The sequence below is a fragment of the Pholcus phalangioides genome, unplaced genomic scaffold (assembly GCF_987345545.1).
Source record: "Pholcus phalangioides strain wild (caught in Gottingen) unplaced genomic scaffold, Ppha-v1.0 ptg000007l_1, whole genome shotgun sequence".
Lineage (NCBI taxonomy): Eukaryota > Metazoa > Arthropoda > Arachnida > Araneae > Pholcidae > Pholcus > Pholcus phalangioides.
Window position 1 is genome coordinate 23,772,867 of NW_028301600.1, and position 20,266 is coordinate 23,793,132.

Genomic DNA, 20,266 nt, shown 5'->3' on the forward strand with positions numbered 1-20,266 from the left:
TTCCATCCCAAGTGATGAGATTATTTCAAAGAGGGGTCATTCCTAAATTAATCTTTTCTTCCACAAATTATTGTTTTTTTACTGACTTAGTTATTTTTCTAATGATTTTTTTTTTTCATTCCTAAATTAAACTTTTTTTTTCACATATCAAGCTGTAAAATAAAATTCCCTCAAAAAGAAATGTTATTGACTTTTCATCATACTCAAGCTGAAAAAAAAAAATCACACGTAACTCAATTAATGACAGAAGCATTGATGATAAAGAAAATTAAATTTTAATGATACACAAAATAAATGAGAAAAAATATATATACAAGAATAAATGGAAAAAATATATATACAAAATAAATGGAAAAAAATATATACAAAATAAATGGAAAAAAATATATACAAAATAAATGGAAAAATATGTTAAAATAAATGGGAAAAAATATGTACATCAGTGTCCATGTAGCACTGTTCATCGAATGGCATAGTGGCCATACGCATATGTTTTAATGCCATCACCGAGAATATAGCGTTTATCGTCGCGAGGGCACAGCGACGTTTTGCGGAGGGCGACCGTTTGAAGTTTGTGGTTACTGGAGGAGATTTTTAGCATAGTATTTTTGATCGAGGAGTTGTTACGGAGGCAAGCCAGATAATCTTGATGTTTTAGTTGTTTTTTAACAACCGCACGAACGACCCCTTTGGCGGTCTTTTTCTCCGCGACTGCTGTGACCATGCTGTACATTTTTGATCTTAATCCGACGAATTCCACAACGGGTTCGCCGCCGTTCTCGTCCTTCATGACGCCCACCACTTTTTTATTCTGCAGGCTAAACAGAGGATGATCACCGGGGTAATTTGACGTGTCGAATCTGTGGAGCTCCTCCCTCATGTCTTTGTAAATGTCACCGGTTTTTATCTCGTAGAGGAATGAATCTGTATCTGTGAACAAAACTTCCACACTGGGTCCGTATTTTTTCTTCATAAAATTATAATGGAAGTCCGCCATCAAGTGTTTGGACAGGTCCAAAATCGTGACACCGGTATATATGGGCCTGTCCAGATGGATTTTCGTCTTCAACATCTTGATGACGGCTAACTCACCGGTGATTATCCTGAAGCATTCGAATGCCGGGGATGATATTAGCTTCCTCAAGCTCTTCTGATTGTTGGCGAGACGGATGTCGACGTGCTTCCTCAAATTTTCTAGCGATTTCCCGTACACAGCGTTGTTGAGGAGCTTATAGAAGTCCTTTTCGAATTCGCACCGGGCTTGCTTCCTCTTTTCCGTATTGAACGCTATGTACGGGCGTATCCAGGGCTCCTGTGTGAATTCGACTGCACGCCGAACACCCGTCAGCTTCATTCCCAGCGACGTGTATAACTTCAGGCACCGGTAATGGATCACATAGGAAGTTTTGTTCATCAGATTTGGTGAGAGCTTTTTGGATGGTTTATCACCGGGTCTTCTGATGAATGGAGAGAGCATGTCACCAGTAATTTCAATGTTTTCTGCCGCCAAGGGGAAACAATTGTGCTCGTCGTGCAACTTCACCGGGTATTCCATGTCCACTTCTAAAATATACCCCTTGACGGCGTTGTCATCGATGTTGAGAAAATCGATGCTCTCAAGTTCACTGGGGGACAACCATCTGAAGTCTCTCACCGGGAGGGGCTCCATCATACACTTTCCATATAAATTATTCACATCATAGTACATGATATATGATGTAGGTTCACTGGGGTTATAACCGGGTATTAACGGGTTGTTGGCTCGCGCATACCGCTTGGAGATCACTGAGACCCCACCTCGGATACCTTTCTCCATGAAGAGATGCATGTCCGGATCGTTGATCAATTCGAGCTTGACACCGGTCATTCGCAGACATGCGTTCCAGGCCAATCCCGGGGATGTGAACGTATGCACCGGGTCGATCTTGTAGTTTTCTTCGCAGAGTTTTCTAAAACTCTCGAACACATCCCCGAGAAGCAGCACGTCAGTCTTCACGTAGAGGTTGTGGTAATCACCGAGGTTGGAACACCGGAATTCTCTCCAAACGGTATGCGCATATGTATACTCGTCACTGGTTATATGTTGATCCCCCAGAGAGGTGTAAAAGGCCTCTCGTGGGGGCAGCACCGGATCTTCGAACTTCTCAAACGAGTCAACGTACTCGTACGGATAACATCCTTTACGTTGAAGAAGATGACTCGTAGCTCCAAAACATTTCTTCATGTTGTTGAAGTCACCGGGGTTCATCGCTTGCACGAGCGAATCCAACGACGCCGCCAAGAACTGGTTGGAATCCAGGAATCGCAGGCGACCGAGAGAAAAGGAGATAAATTTCTCCATATTCCTCCCGATCACCTGGATCCTGCGATCGGGGTACCGGGAAAGTCCTTGCATCAGGAAATGAGCGTCGTAGTTTTGTAAATTGTGAAATATAACCGGGATGTGACGTCTTAACCTGAGCTGGAGATTGCACTTCTGATGCAGCGCCGCTCTAAAACCACCGGTGATGTGACAGTGGTCACGAACCCTGTCGTCACCGAGTGGGCGGTCGCACACCATACAAGTGGTCGCATTCCCGAATCTCTCTTCATCTTCAGCTGTCATCTGCAGAGGCACCGGGTTGTCGAGCTTGCCCATAACCACTCGTTCTTCTTCGACGAGACACCGGAAGAAGACGTCCACGCAATCTTCACCCCTGTACACTGTGGGCTCTTTCACGTATACGCCATCGGGCCCCACGACCGTATACGCGAATCCACAGGGGCGGTGAAGGCTCTTCTGGGTTGTGCTAGAGAGAGACGGGTTCGGCTTACAGCTGTCCACCTTCTCCAAGATCGCCTCAAAGTCCGCATATATGACGTATGGAACGTGCAGCTGGTAATGGTTGTTCTTGAAGAACATCACGTTGTCGTCTACACCGGGATACGTCACTCGTTGCAGACCGTGTGTCTGGCAAAGTGGTTCGTGCGCATTCAGCTGCTCGAGGGAGGAGAAGCGTTGCAAGCAATAATTGCAAAAGTGGGATGCACCTTCATACTTGGTCGTGTAGGAAAGCAAACGAGACATGTTTTGGATGAGGCAGTAGTGCGACGTTGTCTCGTTGCTGATGAACAAGAGGTTGATTGGTGTACCAGACACCACCTCACTAATCCTGAGAGGAAAGACTTCTCCCCCCTCCAACCCAAAGACGTTAATGCGCACTGAATTCGCAGCTTCGAACCGTGGGATTTGTTTAAGTGTCACCGGGTATACTAATTCACTGGTATTCAATTCATTCTCATACTGAATATAGTTGAACACCCTTTCGGGGTTTTGCTTCACCGGGTGTAGGGCAGCCAACACACACCAGAGAAAGCATTTCTCATCATCGTTCTTTACATTTACCACTGCTCTTCTGCTGGCTACCCCCTTTGGCAGCGGAATATAAGTGGCGGCCGCTAGTGGTTGGTATTGCGCCGTGTTTAGCTCAAGCAAGAGCACGCGCTCGAGCACCCAACCACTTCCGCTGCCTTCAAAATCCTCTGTCGCCTGCTTTACCTTTACGAAGGCTATTTGTAGGTGCTCTTCTATCTGGTCGGCGGTTAAAGTGGTGAGCATTTTACTTCGAAGATACCCGTTGCAGAACTCGTCCTCGCCGTCACTTCCTTTCCTGGAAAAAACAGCAGTCGCGACGATGTTCCATTTAAGGGACCTGTGGGTGGTCATGTCCTCCCTCAACAGCCGCGTCAACTCCTCTCTCACGCTGTCGAGGAAGGTGGTCATATCCATTTCGGTGTCTGGGGTGGGGATCAATTCGTGCGTCGACAACATGTCGAGTGCGCGCCTGACTTGCCCTCCTCCTCCTAGCTGTGCTCCTCCTTGGGGTGCTCCAAGCTGCTGCTGTGCCCCATGGCTCGGTGATGGCCGCTGTGGTGGTGCTCCTCCTTGCGCCCACTGTGGGGACGCATCATGCTGGGGTGGTCCTGCTCGGTGATGGCTCGGTGATGGCCTCTGTGGTGGTGCTCCTTGTGCCCACTGTGGGGGCACACCATGCTGGGGTGGCGCACCATGCCCCATGGCACGCTGGTGGCGCATCAAATCGCTCTTGCGGTGAAACGCTGCATCGCACACCAAACACTTGTGGCGACGCTCGCCATGCGTTAGCCTGTGCTGATTCAGATTCCTACGCAAGGAAAACTCCTTGCCGCACGTCTCGCATAGGTGTCGCTCCTGAAAAACAAATAAAAAGGGAATGTAGGACACGTAAGTCTAACACAAGCAATGGATGAGAGGTATAGAAACCCACGTCTTCCCGCTAGTTTCGGTGGCGTATCCGCCCTCAAGCGCGTGCTCAAGTCATCAAAGAAAAAAGAAATCAGAGATTGGTTGGCTGGCGAGAGAGCGTACACGTACACACAGATCCATTAAAAAAGTGTTTCCCCGCAACAAAACAATAGTGGCCGGTCTAAACAGTCAATTTCAAATCGACTTGGTGGACATGCGTAATCTAGCAATTCACAACGATGGTTACAACTATCTTTTAACGTGCATCGACGTCTTTTCCAAGTACGGTTTCGTCGTGCCTCTCAAAAGGAAAACCGGTGACAGCGTGGCCAAAGCTTTAGAAAGCATCTTTCAACAACGTCAACCAGTGGCGCTACAGAGCGATAAGGGGCGCGAATTTATAGCGTCACCAGTCCAGCGCTACCTCAAGCGTCAAGGTGTAAAGTTTTTCACTACGGAGAACGAACAGATAAAGGCCAGCGTGGTGGAAAGATGGAACAGGTCTCTCAGAAACTGGATGTACAAGTACTTCACTGCCAAGAACACGTATCGCTACATCGACATGATCGAAGACCTCGTGTGGAGTTACAATCACAGGTATCACAGGTCTATAAAAATGAGGCCCGTGGACGTGAACCCCGGAAACGAGCCGGAGGTGTGGAACAATCTCTATGGGGATACACCCAAGAAACAAGATTGCAAGTTTAAAGTGGGTGATCACGTGCGCATCACAAGATCAAAACACACCTTCGAGAGGGGGTACGATTCTAATTTCACCGAAGAGATATTCGTGGTGACCGAGTGCGTGAAAAGGGAAATTCCCGTTTACAAGCTCGAGGACCTGATGGGGGAAGAAATCAAGGGCACATTCTACGCTGAAGAGATGGTAGGTGTAAAGATGGGAGAAAAATTTCCGATTGAAAAAGTTTTAAAGAAGAGGAGAAGAAAAGGAATTATTCAATACCTCGTGAAATTTCGGGGGTATCCGAAAAAATTCAACGCGTGGGTGGTCCTATAAAAACCCGGAAACAGTGCGCGCATCTGTCATTTCAGAGATGGCTTCTTTCTATCTCACTCTACCCAGCGATGCTTCCAGAGACTTTTTTCCCGACAACACGCTCTCGAGTTTCGTGGTTAAACTTCCAAACACCCTGGAATTCGAATCCGAGATGGAAGTCGCACTGTCGGAGATAATTTATCCCCATTCATTCCACAACATCACTCAAGAGACAAACACTTTCGAATTCGATGTCGGAAACAAGATAATGAAGACCGGTCGCATAGCCCCGGGTTTCTACGAGACGACCCCCGAACTGATCAAAGCCATATCCACTCAAAATTTTCAAGACAAGATTGGTGTGACGTACAATAAAATCACGAAAAAAGTTAAGGTGAACCTCAAGAAAGACACCAAGCTCAGTCTCAGACACGGTATAGCCGAAAACCTGGGTTTCGAACCCGGCCTGATAGAGGGTCCGACCATAGTCGAGGGTCCTTTCACAGCCGATCCTAAATTAGACTTTCATCTCTTGTACGTGTACTGCAACCTGGTCGAACCTCAGGTCGTGGGTAACACCTACGCCCCGCTACTGAGAATCGTGAAAACTAGCGGTCAGGACGGGGATATCGTCAGCGTGTCTTTCGAACGCGCCCATTACGTGCCGCTGGCCAGAAAGAGTTTCGACATCGTTCACATGTATTTAAGGACGCACATGGGCAAGTTTTTCACATTTCAACGTGGAAAGGTGATAGTGAAACTACACTTTAGACTGCGACATGCATTATAAACCGTACCGGAGCTGTGCCCACAGCATCAACGATTATTATCTCGCTCAGGCTGGAAACGGACTCGGATATTATCAGGGTAGCGCTCTGCAAAGAGGTTATGGCCTCGGATCTATATTCAGCTCTCTCTTCAGATCGGCCGTGCCCCTGTTGAAACGCGGTGCCAAGGCAGTCGGTTCTCAACTGTTGCGCTCTGGTGTGGATTTCGCCAACGACATCGTTCAAGGAAAAGACGCAAAGATCGCAGCTCGCGATCGTGCCAAGGAAGCCGGAAGGTCTCTCACGGATAAGGGGGCCAATAAAATCAAATCCATGCTCGGAGGAAAGAATAAAAGGAAGAGACTCGTCAAGAAAACCGTCAGTAAGAAGAGAGCTAGAAAGCTGTCGACATCCGATATATTCAGCGATGGCTTTAATCCACGAAAATTCTCATGAATGTTTGAAAAGCGAAGCCGATCTGTTCACGGTGCCACCCACGGAAACCTCTATAGAATCAGCCGAATGGGTCCAGTACCATCCCATATCTCAAGTGCGTGATTCGGGGGCCCCCATCGAATTTCACGTGGCCGGTAGTGCCGAAGAATACATAGACCTTTCTGCCACTCAGCTGTATGTCAGAGTAAAGGTGACAAAACCAGAAACCGCCGAAGCCGTATCGACGGCGAATAATTTCTTGCATACCCTTTTCTCTCAGATTGACGTCACGTTGAATGGAAGAACGCTCACAAACTCATCACACACTTATCCGTATCGAGCTTACCTGGAAACACTGCTTAACTACGGATCGGATGCAAAGAGAGGACCCCTGACAGCCGAGGGCTACTACAAGGACACTGCAGGTCACATGTCTGACCTCACCAAGAACGAAGGGGCCAAGAAGAGAGCTAAACTCGCGGAAAATTCTTTTGAAATGATGGGCGTGCCTCACGTCGACATATTCTATCAACCGAAGCTGATGCTCTCTCTCGTGGACTTGAAGATGAGACTGGTTCGATCGAAACCCGAGTTCTTTCTGATCACTGCTGCTCAGGGTTGCGACGTGGTTATCGAGCAAGCGAGTATTTTTGTGCGTAAAGTAAGAATGAATCCTGCTGTGGCTGTAGCGCATGCCATGGCGCTCGAGAAAACAACAGCCAAATATTGCATTAACCGCGTGATATGCAAGGTCTATTCGATATCCATGGGAAGCATGAGTTTCGTGCAAGATAACGTATTTCTGGGTGTCATGCCTAAGCGATTGGTTATGGGCATGGTGGACACGGAAGCATTCAACGGAACGTTCGGTTTGAACCCCTTCGACTTCAAGCACAACAACGTCAACTTTGTTTCTGTTTCTATCGATGGAAGACCCGTCCCCCACACGTCGCTACAACCAGACTTTAGGAACAGACACGTCATCAGAGCCTACAACACACTCTTCGTGGGCACCGGAAGGCCCGGAGAAGATAAAGGATGTGACGTGAGCAGAGAAGAATATGAAGCCGGCGGTTACAGCCTCTTCGCCTTCAACCTGATACCCGACATGAGTGACTGCGGACACGTGCACCTACAAAAGCAGGGTAATCTGCGAGTGGAACTCAAGTTTTCCTCAGCCTTGACCAAGACCGTGTCGGTTATCATATTTGCCGAATTCGAATCGTTGGTGGAAATAACAAAGTCCAGAAGCGTCTTGTGTGACTTTGCGGGATGAACACTAAACAGATAGAGCACGCCCTCTCGACACACCCCCACACTCGAAAGGCTTTCCTAGGTGTTTTTGCGAGTGACAATTTACCCGAAAATGTGATCGCTTATCCCGCTGCACTGGTTGTGAACACGGACAGAGAGAATGAACCCGGAACGCACTGGTTGGCTATTTACATCGAAAACGAAGCGAGAGCTGATTTCTTCGACTCTTACGGGAACCCGCCCACCTATTTCAAGAAGGGACACATAAACAGATTTCTACGACGCTACTCGCGCGTCGACTATAATGACGTCATGTTACAATCAGATAAGACAACCGTGTGCGGTCACTATGTGATTTTTTTTATCTATTCTCGATGTATCGGCAAAAGTATGAATAATATTGTATCGCGTTTTAATATGCAAAACGATATGCGCGTAGCAAGCTTTGTAAAGAAAAATTTTTCTGTTAAATAAAAGAGAAAAAAAATTCATTCATTTGTCATTTACTATGGAACCTTTCAAGCTGACACATCCGAGCACCGTGCTCATTGCCGGACCCACCGGTTCGGGAAAAACATATTTTCTCAGAGAACTATTAAAACACAGAAACGAAATGTTTCGAGAGCCTCGTCCGAAACGAGTTATATGGTTTTACGGCGAATATCAGACTTTGTTCGAAGATATGGAAGACTACGTTGAGTTTCGAGAGGGGAGCAATTTCGAAAGCGTGGAAGAAGACAGCTTGGTGATTTTAGATGACCTCATGAACGAGCTATCGGGCGAGAAAAAATTAGCAAACCTTTTCACAAAGTACAGTCACCACAGAAAATTGACCGTGATTTTCATAGTGCAGAACGTGTTTCACCAGGGGCGGGAAATGAGAAACGTTTCTCTGAACGCGCAATATATGTTTCTATTCAAAAATAGAAGAGATGTCAGTCAGGTGACCCACCTGGGACGTCAGCTGTTTCCCAATAAAATCAAATTTTTCAACGAGGTGTTCGAGGATAGCACGAAAAAACCGTATTCGTATTTAATGGTTGATTTACGACCCGAGACGGAGGAGGAAATGCGCCTGCGCACTAACGTGTTACCTGGGCAGACGCAATATATCTATAAACCCAGGAAATGAAACTTTCCATTTTCGAACATGACGGCTGTGATAGAGGTCGAGGGTTTCCAGCTGTCGGATAGAACATTCATAATCAAGGAGTTGGCGTGGTGTTTCATGCATTCGAGAGAAAATTTTCACTATGTATATAAACCGCCCAAAAAGTTTTCGGAATTATCTCCTAGAGATAGACACCAATGTCTCTACGTCACCAACAACATACACGAAATATCGTGGTCGGCGGGTGATGTACCTTTTGAAATGCTGGAGCAACATTTGCAGCGATTATCAAAAGTCGTATTGTATACGAAAGGCCACGACAAGTGTCGGATGCTACTGCAGCAGTACGGGTTAAAAGTTTATAATCTAGATGCGATTCTCTGCCCCAACATTGTGGACTTGCCAGAAGTGAGCGCGAACTGTTTTCTCCACGAAAACATGATAAAGCACTGCGCGCTGAAGAAGGCTATAGCATATAGCATATGGTTGGAATAAAAACATCGTTATTTTAAAGTATGGCATTGGAGAAGCAACAAGTGCTTCGTCTACTCTCTGCCTGTCCGAGGAATAAACGTAAGGATTTGTTGAAGAAATTACCGAAATCAGCATTAAAGACAGTCTGCGAGTGCTCACTCAATATTTTGAAGGGTGTCATACCGTTATCCTCAAAACAGAAAAATAAACTGAAAAGGCACAGAAATACACTTCGCAAACTCGCCTGCAAAAAGACGCCGCTATACGAGAAAAAGCGCGTGCTGATTCAGAAAGGAGGTTTTTTGTTCCAGTTAATCCCAGCCGCCATACAAACCCTCGCCACTTTGTTCACGAGATAATGGAGCACGCACAGAAATTCGCTCTGGTTCCAGAACAATTGTTATCGCGTCATGTGACCACAAAAGAGCAGCTTTCTGAGTTGGACAACGAGATGTTGAAAATACTGCGAAGCAAGGAGCCCGAAGCTATAAAAATTAAACTCTATCAGAATCTGCTGAACAAGAGAATCAACGTCGCCGAGAACAATCCACCGCGGTTACCAGAACCGAAAATTCAAGAAGTAGAAAAAGAGAAGAAAAAGAAAGTTGACGAATTACCAATAGCTCTGATTTCTGTCCCGAAATCGCAAAGAGGGCACTCAGAAAAAATTATCACGCATATAAATAAGCATCCGAACATATTAAAAATTAATTCTAACGGCTCGATCGTTTATAAGAGCAGACTCATCAAAGGAAGCGACATTCGCGATTTGATATCAAGTGTGGTCGGTCGGAGAAAATCACCCGTGGTGGGTCAAGAAATTTTCCTGAAAGCGCTAGAAGAAACCGGAGCTCCGAGAGATTATATAAAAAACCCATTTTTGAAACATATTTGGTTAGAGCTTTGAAATGCCAACAACAGTGGAAGCCGTGATCTACGATCAAAACAATAGAAAGCAGGGTATCGCATGGAAAACGGATGTACCGTCATTCGATTTACCGAGCTGCTGGTCCTACGAATTGGAGAGTAATGGAGAACTGATAAGACACAAGAGAATGTTCGCCATATTCACGATACTGATTGTTATATTATTTACTCTTATAGCAACAACATATAAAAATCAAATGGACTTTGAAAGATGTAATTCCTCTCTTCCGCTGGGAGGAAATATTTTTCTCACGTATTGTAATAAAACCTACGATATACGCTATTTTAGCGGAAATGCGCCCACTACGAAAGCCGTTAATCTCACCAGTGCGCAAATGTATAAATTGATTCACGAGTCTGCTGATGTACAATTGAATAAAAAAATTTCTATTTGAATTCTTGTGTCGTTTTGAAATTGTTTCGCGACATGAAATTCCCAGATGTTTCGCAGCTCTACCATTAAATAAAGTTTAAATACCTTACATGAAATAAATTTAACTTGAAATAAATTTACGCCTGAGAAATTGTTTCGCGACATGAAATACAACTGAATAATTTTTTTTTCGATGAATGAAAATTTAACTCGCGACATAAATAAATTTGATTTGAAATTAAATTTAACTCGGAATAAAATTTAACTTGTAATGAAATTCCCAGATGTTTCGCAGCTCTACCATTAAATAAAGTTTAAATACCTTACATGAAATAAATTTAACTTGAAATAAATTTACGCCTGAGAAATTGTTTCGCGACATGAAATACAACTGAATAATTTTTTTTTCGATGAATGAAAATTTAACTCGCGACATAAATAAATTTGATTTGAAATTAAATTTAACTCGAAATAAAATTTAACTTGTAATGAAATTCCCAGATGTTTCGCAGCTCTACCATTAAATAAATGAGTTTAAATACCTTACATGAAATAAATTCAACTCGAAATAAAATTTACTCCTGAAAATTAATTTGGAATAAAATTTAACGCGCGATAATTTAAAAAAACAACTAACCTCTTTCTTCTTCTTCTCTGACGGAGCATATCCACTTGGTCCAGCTTCTACTGGCGCAGGACGCTTCAGGCATTGCTGGATGAAATTCTCCTCATCCTCAATCATTAATTTTATATCGCGATCACTAACTAAATCCTCGTTGAGACATTCATTGACGAAATTATCGTCATTTTCCAACAATCTAACTAATTCTTCTTTACTTATACCGAAATCGATAAAACTAGCCATTGCGCGAACGTACGAAGCGAAAGCTAAAAAACTTGATGCTGTCTGGACAAAACTCAAAAACGAAGTGAGAGGATCTGCAAAGAAGATGATACTTTTAATGAGATAAAGGGTTAGGAAGCGATAACGAGTCTCGTGTGCTATGCGTCATTACTCGGGCAGACAGTACTCATATAGTTATCAGTGTCGCGTGCAGAATAATCGAAGCAACGCGAGTGATGCATACTCACGTCAATATCATTATCAGTGATTTATGTAACATTGGATAGTGTATCGTTAGATATTGGTACTGTATCAGTGATGCATGCTCACATGAATATATTGTATCAGTGATTCACGTGAATGAGATAGTGATGCTACTCACATCATTATCAGTGATTCATGTAACATTGGATAGTGTATCATTAGATATTGGTACTGTATCAGTGATGCATGCTCACATGAATATATTGTATTAGTGATTCACGTGAATGAGATAGTGATGCTACTGGGTGCACTTTGAGATTCACAGTATATTCCTATACTTATGCTTATCAACTGCAACTGCAGTATATAAACTGCGGGACAGACACAATTCCTTAACTTAGTTCTCTCGCTCGCTTGGATACACTTCTCTCTCCGCAACTTGGTAAGATTTTTTTTTTCTATGGCTTCTTGCGTGTTAGATTTTGAGGGATTCTTGCTTAAAAGTGGGATATATGTTGTTAAGGAAATGGCTTGCTTTGATTTAAGCACAGGGAGAGTATATCACTCTCTCTACAAGCCGCCATTCTCTAGCAAGGAGCTATCCGAAGAAGATTTCCCACAAATGCTCTGGGTTAGCAGAAATCTTCTTAATATTAGATGGGGGGAAGGGCTTTTCGATTATAATTTAATGAAAATTCATCTCACCACTGTTAATAACAGATATAGTTGCATTTATGTGAACTGCAGGCAAAAAAAAAAATTTCTAGAGCAACGATTCAACCTGGAGACAGTGAAAGTCTTAAACTTCCCAAAATCCTTGACTTCTTGCGGGTTTCACCCTCTGCAAAAAGGGCATTGCGCAAGAAGCAAGGTCGTAGCATGCGCTGAATGGTTAGATGCATAAAAATTTAATTTTGTAAAATAATAATAATAATAAAAATTTAAAAAACTTAAAAAAAAAAAAAACTTCTGTTAAAATATATATTTCGCAATTTTTTTTTTTTTTCATCTTGAGAGTTGCGGAGAGAGACTGTATGCGTTGTTTTCATTTAGACAGATGGAAAGCCTCCGCTATGAATACGCTCGGAACGTACTGGATACTTCCGTTGCGATACTACACCAGCTCGAATCTGAAATCGTGTACCGTCCAGCAGAGGAATGCGTCTTCAAGTTTGGCGACAAGACTTATCCGATGCCCAGACAGCATGCTGGGTATGGTGACGCTGGCCTACACTACACCTTTTCCGGAATGACCCTCCAGGCCCAACCGTGGACACCTCTCCTCTTGGATTTGAAAGCCGTGGTCGAGAGCATCTCAGGCCATGACTACAACTTTGTTGTCGTCAACCGATACTCTGATGGAACCAAGAGCATCTCCCCGCATTCCGATGACGAATCACAGCTCGTCAAAGATTACCCCATCGCTTGCCTCTCCCTGGGCGCTGAAAGAAAGCTCGTGTTCTCTCGACGGGGGCACCAATCCGTGGACCGAATCCTGGAACACAACAGCCTGCTGACGATGCTACCTCCAACCAACCAGCTGTGGCGTCACGCGATACCTAAAGACCCAAAAGTAAAAGACGTCCGACTCAGCCTGACGTTCCGGAAAATGGTTTCGAGTAACAAGCGCCCATCACCGAACACTCAACCACCATCGGCTAAGAGATCTCGCAGCAGTGGATTCAATAAGGAAGCGCCGCCTCCCAACATCTTTCACGTGAAGGAGAACTTTTTCGTCAGCGTCGTGATCTTCAGTGGTGAAGTGCGCGTACATATTCGAGAATTTTTCGAACGCGATGGACTCATGCACCCAGCTAAAAATGGAGTGACTCTTTCGCCGTACGTGTGGGAATGTTTGAGAACCGAATTCTCTCGTCGTACTATGCTGCAACGCGTTGATAGAACTTTCCTAGTGTCGGAGAACCTGATCGTGGACTACAGCGGTGATGATGTGCTAATTCAAACTCTACATCGCGGGGACAACAAAATTTTCAAGTGCTCCGAAAACCCCCTCAAAATGACTTTCCAGGCAATCGAGGCACTCTTCTGGAGCGAGGATGATAAACCACTTCATACCGTGATCAGTGAGCTCGTGCAGAAAACGCTCTGCTTGGACTATCTGAAAGTGTGTGTGCGCGAAAACCAAACTAAAGGAACGAGTTCTATGGATATCACCGACATTTTGGCTAAATTGGTGAGTGAAAAACTTTTTGCTAGCATCGAAAAAATTGTTGACTGCCATGGGTGTTCCATGGGATATGCTAATCAGTTGGGTCATGAATGTCTGCAGTTGAATGATAATTTAATGTTTTATAAATATTTTGATCATGCTTTAACCCTGATTGACTTTCGCGAAGTCGCTAAAACTCTGGCGGAAAATTACGATGTAGCGGAAAAATGTTTTAATGCGATTGATTTTGATGTTTTGAAATCTAAGATAGAAGAAATTTATTTGAAATAAATGAAAATCATATAAAATGACTTTGTATTTTATTGCTCCTTTGGTTTATTTTTACTTTTCAGCTTGGACATACAAAAGTTTATTTGTGACTTGAAAAAAATTTTATTTTAAAATTAATGAAACGATTCATCTTTGTTTAGTTTAGAAAATAAAGTTTAATTTAGGAATGAAAAAATCATCAGAAAATAAAGTTTAATGTAGGAAAGATCCCCAAGTTAGAAAAAAAAAAAAAGTCTGAAATTAAACGATAATTTGGGAAAGATCCTTCTCTTTGGTGATATCTTCGAAGTGACGTTATGGGAAAATCTTGGGATAGAAAAAAATTAAGTTAGAAAATGCATCCCTCCAAAAAATAACAAAGTCAGAAAATAAAGTTTAATTTAGGAATGACCCCTCTTTGAAATAATCTCATCACTTGGGAAGTCAGAAAATAAACGATAATTTGGGAAAGAGTTGAAAGAACGGTAATGAACTTTAAATTTCCCAGGGTGTTGAGAAAAAAAAAAAAACCAAGTCAGAAAATAAAGTTTAATTTAGGAGCAAATTTTTTCTAAGTCAGAAAATGAATTCAAAAGTTTAATTTAGGAATGAAAAAAAAAATCATTAGAAAAATAACTAAGTCAGTAAAAAAACAATAATTTGTGGAAGAAAAGATTAATTTAGGAATGACCCCTCTTTGAAATAATCTCATCACTTGGGATGGAAAAAAAAAATTTAGGAGCATCCCTCCAAAAAAAAAAAAACAAGTCAGGAAATAAAGTTTAATTTAGGAGCAAATTTTTTCTAAGTCAGAAAATGAATTCAAAAGTTTAATTTAGGAATGTTCCCTGAAAAAAATCATCACTTGGGAAATAAAGTTTAATTTAGGAATGACCCCCCTGAAAAACGATAATTTGGGAATGACATCATAGGCAAGAACGATAATTTAGGAATGACGTCATAGGAAGCGCCATCTAGCGAGCCTCAACAAGTGCGAAGCACCCATTTGTTTGATGCGCAGCAAGTGGGGAGCCCTATTGTTTGATGCGCAGCAAGTGGGGAGCCCTATTGTTTGATGCGCAGCAAATGCGCAGTCCTATTGTGCACCAAAACCGCTAAAATCACCCTACTGGCCACATCAGATTAAATCGGAAGACCACATTTGGCCCGCGATATATTAGTTGAGCACCTTAGAATATCACGAGGCTATCAGGGAGCCATAGGGCCTCAGATTGCAAGCCACTAGTCAAGATATTTTAATTATATCATTCTCTTGTTCTATATGTAAACAAAAAATTAAGGAAGTTATATCTACAGGTAGGTTAGCCGAAAAACTCGTGATAATAATGACAATGAGGACAGTGCTAAGACGTTCACCCGGAACGTGAAAAGACGTGGGTTCGATTCCCCGCAAAGGCAGTGGAATTTTCTCTTTCGAGAAATTCATCTTCGCAACAGCCAGTTGTTAAAAACCTTTGTAGGAAATTCTTGTCGTTCCATTTACCATTCGACGCTTACTTTTCTCTTGGCATGCATCTCTAACAGAAAAATATATTTGAAAACAAATTTATAAATATATACAGGGTGGACCGAAAGTCCTGGACACATTTTAAAAATTAATAAAAAATCAACCAATTGACATAAAAAGGTGCGGTTTTTACTAAAATATTTACCATGGTAATTTTTTTTTTTGATAAGTTAAAAATATAAATTTCAAATTTCACTCACAGGTGGCAGTGTAAAACAAAAAACTCGACGTAACACATAAAATGCAATACAAAACCGTTCATAATTAGAGTTTGTGACAATTTGCGTTACATGAAAGTACCATATTTCAATACCAGCTCCCTTTTTAGCTCGGGTTACATCTAAACGGGTGTGAAAGGGAGCTCATGTAGAAATATAGTAGTTTTATGTAACGCAAATTGTCATACACATTAATTACGAACTGTTTGTTTTGCATTTTATGTTTGTTACGTCGTGCTTTTCGTTTTACAGCGTCACCTGTGAATGAAATTTGAACTTTTTATTTTTAATTTATAATAAAAAGACTCAAGGACATAATAAGTATTTCAGTGCAAATTGCACCTTTTTATGTTGGTTGATTAACTCATAAATCTTAACTTTTTAACCTTTTTGGTTGATTTGTTATTAATTTTTTAAATGTGTCAAGGAATTCACATCCACCCTGTATTATCGATTTATAAGCTACTTTCTTCCAAGAGCTGAAAATTCATCAAAGGCAATAGTTCATTCGTGTCCTAGAATTTTGTGTGGCATCAATAATCTATCTTCAAAATAATGGATGCTATTTGATCACGAATTTTTCGCAATATTTTAGGACACTAAAAATAGCTGGCCAACCAAACACAACGGCCCAGTCCATATTCCAAACTGAAAATAGCTGGCCATCGTGAAAAATAAATATCGAAATCCATTATTACAAAAGCCGAATTTCGACGTTCCAGTACGAACCGGTTTCGCATTTGACTGAAGTTTGCATTTTGTAGATGCTCCCCGGCAAGCAAATCACGAAACCATTCCCTTCGAATTTCGAGAGGTGCACTTCTTCTACCCAGCAAGTACAACAACCACGTGTACAGCAGAAACATATTCAGCGAGTAAGAGACGACAGCACCCCAATTAGTGCCGTGATAAAGTAGCACACGCATATGACATTCCGCCTATCATTATAATAACCAGATCGTGACTTTTGTCCCCTTTGCCGGCATACATTTGTCATCGGATCGCTTCTTCAAATAATAAACAAACTGTGATTCAATCAGTTAAATCAGTTACGGTTAATGAGGCTTGTCAGTAATTAATGAGTTAAGTGGGGGAAAGTTGGATATCGTATTATTAAGATATTTTTGAACTATCATTCTCTAAGTGGTGGAATGGGGTAGGCTAATTTGATAGGGAAATGTTTTATATCCAATTAAACGCATTTAAGGGTAACTCCGTTTACGTCAGTTTCCATAACGAGGAAAAAAATCAAACATTAGGCCGAGGGCTGAGACAATAACTTATAAGAAAGGAAATAAAATAATGGAGTAAACAGATTATTTTTCGAATTGGCTTTTCGCTTTTTAATTTCTTTAGAATATTTAGAATTTCCAGTAAGTGTTCTCGAAGAGTTGCAACAACGCTTTTTCTTGTATCTTGATGAAATAAATGCACGTCGTTCGGGAAAAATAACTACGAGTCAATGGTTTGAGATAAAACGGAAATAAAAAGAACTTTTTCGTCAAAGTATTTTCTCAAGTGAGAGACATTGAAGTCCTTCGTTAAGCGTTATGTATCATGTCACAATATTTTTTCAACATTTATTTCTAAAATTTTCGCAATATGTTTCGATGCATTTGTTAGATGAGTGAAGAGCAGAAAATTTAGTTAGAGAATAGGATAATATTTTACCGCTAAGAGATATAAAAGAATATACCTAATATATTTCTTTTAGCATTCTCTTCATTCAGAGAGTAATAAATATTCGGAGAGCTACAATAGAAAAGGGAATTATATCATTGAAAAAAAAAATTTTAATTGTTTATTGAATCTGTATCTTTTCTTTACAAAAGTTTCCCACAATATTCAAAATATACACCCAAAAAACACCACAGTGAATGTGTTTTGATACATTTGTATATTTTTGGTCAAAGTGGTCGAAATGTTGTAAATGACTGAACTACCAAAGTCCAACTAGATACACGAGCAGGGTGGTAAAAAGTTCAAAGATTCATAGACTTGTTTTGATAAAATCGATAAGTTCATTTATTGTTCAAAATCCTTTTAACTGAACTAATTTTTATTTATTGACATGAAAAGTTAACAGTATCACCAAACAACCATTTATTCATCTTAATGAAATTTTTGTACTCCTTAACTTTTATACATGTTCTTTGCTGAGCTTCGGAGCTTTCTATCTATGTAAAAGTATATTGTACTTTTTCTACTCCTTTTCTCTTTCATTAAACAGTTAAACATGGGGACGAACTAGTCTTAGGACTGATGTACCATTGATGATGATGAAACAGTTGAACGAGGGTACCCAAAAACATCCATGCCTTTATGTTGTTTGGCAGTTTGAATTGTTCACCATGAACCGTGAATACCACGAAGATTCATTTTGCAGAGGCATTGATCATATAAGTATATGCAACAGTCCACAAAGATAGTGATTTTAACTTTTATTTCATAATTTACGCATACTTCTTTTCATCATGATTCTACATTTAGTAGTGATTTCAGAATATGTATAATCGTTTCTTCCCCTAAGTTATTCCCTTTTTATCTGAGCGTTTTTATTTTCCGAATTCTCCTATCTTAATCACAAATTCAACCCTTCAGAGATTCACAACTTCATAACATAAATTATAAATACATGGCATAACGCATGCTTGTGATATCTATCATTCTTCATCAGAGATTTTATTATTGAATTATTTTAGTTGGTGTTCATCTATAGAGAGATATATCAGTACATATTTGTAAGTGTACTAGTTATGGATTTCTCGGCATTTATGTTAAAGTATTGTAGCTAGAATCTTCGATTACGTCAATTCAAAAATGAAACTATCAAAAACACTCCTTGTTCAGAAAATATGTTGAGTTCATTTTCAAAATAAAAATTAAAAGTTTTTTTTAAGAATTTTTTTTTTGTCACAACATTACATATAACTACATTTTCCTTCGTACATACATTGTCTCTTTTTCAATCATATGTGGTTTTTAAACTTATTTTTATCATTTTTTTCAAGTGGCTATATTTTCAATAAATTTACAATAACTCATCAAATCATACTTCATCAAAATAACTATATAAAAGCAAGAGTCTCTGGAATATACATACAGTATTTCATACCTTCTTCACACCGTACACTGAAACTATTCATAACCGGGCCCGGATTTTGCGGCCCTTTTACTACAAAGGTTTCCAATAGAACCTCTGAGTTTTTTTTTTGCAAGGAACTCTCTTGATTGTTGCGAGACTTCCACGGAACTCGACATGAATATATTTCTATAACACAGATATTTTTATGTCACAATCAATGAAATATTTCATAGCTTTCGATGTTGCGGAACTGCAGACAAGTTCTCGCGGAACACCAGTTAAAAACCCATGTTGTACAATGGTTGCATTTTTGACCCTTGTAAGTGTGTTGTTTTGCAATTAGCACTTACCTGAAGACTCCTTGATGAAACAAAAAGGGAACCAAGGATCCCCTGGCTCGTTACACATATCTATGAATCTGTTGCGAACCTCTTTAAAAAAACAATGTCTAACCTAGAGGGATCGACCTGATATGATCCAAATTGTCATATAGGCAAATACGGGGTGATTCAAAAAAAGGTGGGCCAAACTATACGAGTGATAGCTTAGAGGAGAAATAGAAGATTTATTTCTCCTCTAAAGAGAGTGGTAGTACACTCCGAACCAAATATTTATCGTCATAGTTGAATATTTATCGTCATAGGTTCGGAAATGAAACAAAGGCACTGCAAGGTGCTTACTAGATAGGAAGTGGCCGCTCCGCAAACTTCACACTACAAGGGCCGGACTATGCATTATACCTAAAAGGGCCGCTGGCAGTCATTTTGACTGCTGCTTCTTTTTATTGCAATACATTTAATTACACTAAATTGTTACAATAAAAATTAACAGGCGTTATCCCACATGGTTAATTTGTTAATTTTGAAGAATTTTGCGTTTTCTTAAGCATACAGGGTGTCCATAAAATGACTTTCCAACTATAAATATGAAAATTTAGAGGGCAACTTTGGACAAGATTTACCATGAAAAAAGATAAACATTGCATTTACATCACATCGTACATTGCTTCATTTTTATATGTATATCACGGTTTTATTATTCACTTCATTTTGTTATTCGCACACGCTATGGATAACATACTATTGTGCCACTGTAAATTTGCACTATCGAGGAAAAACTAGGGGGGGGGGGGCACTATTAAAATTATAAAAAAAAACTTATGAAGAATATGCAATTTAAAAAAGTACACATCTTTGTCTTTCTTTTTCATCAGTATTATCTGATTCAGACCACAGTCACTAACGGAATCACTACTTTCTTTTTCGGGTAGATATAGCAAAAAATCATGATTTTCGTTGTTAGCGTTTGCATCGCAAGTCTCCTCAGCCTCAGATTTATTGTCCGA

At 40.9% G+C, this 20,266-nt stretch overlaps 2 protein-coding genes across 2 annotated transcripts; one reads left to right on the plus strand and one right to left on the minus strand.

Annotated features, from left to right (window-relative positions):
* Window positions 1-256: 256 nt before the first annotated feature.
* LOC149085087 (uncharacterized) lies at window positions 257-11,467 on the minus strand. The gene is made up of 2 exons (XM_089232877.1): window positions 11,240-11,467; window positions 257-4,210 (listed from the first exon to the last, which is right to left on the minus strand). Exons 1-2 carry the CDS (start codon window positions 11,465-11,467, stop codon window positions 461-463), a joined length of 3,978 nt encoding a protein of 1,325 aa, XP_089089003.1. The 3' UTR covers window positions 257-460.
* A 56-nt stretch (window positions 11,468-11,523) lies between these two features.
* Window positions 11,524-14,796, plus strand: LOC149085088 (uncharacterized). Its single transcript, XM_089232878.1, has 2 exons — window positions 11,524-12,092; window positions 12,704-14,796. The coding sequence occupies exon 2, from the start codon at window positions 12,708-12,710 to the stop codon at window positions 14,109-14,111; it is 1,404 nt and encodes a 467-aa protein (XP_089089004.1). The 5' UTR covers window positions 11,524-12,092; window positions 12,704-12,707; the 3' UTR covers window positions 14,112-14,796.
* Window positions 14,797-20,266: the final 5,470 nt, after the last annotated feature.

Bases quoted from the DNA above. Each gene is read 5' to 3' on its own strand.
- LOC149085087 (XM_089232877.1), bottom strand. From the start codon at position 11,467: ATGGCTAGTTTTATCGATTTCGGTATAAGTAAAGAAGAATTAGTTAGA. The intron at 4,211-11,239 runs GTTAGTTGTTTT...TTTGTTTTTCAG, and splicing joins CAGAGAAGAAGAAGAAAGAG to GAGCGACACCTATGCGAGAC.
- LOC149085088 (XM_089232878.1), top strand. From the start codon at position 12,708: ATGGAAAGCCTCCGCTATGAATACGCTCGGAACGTACTGGATACTTCC.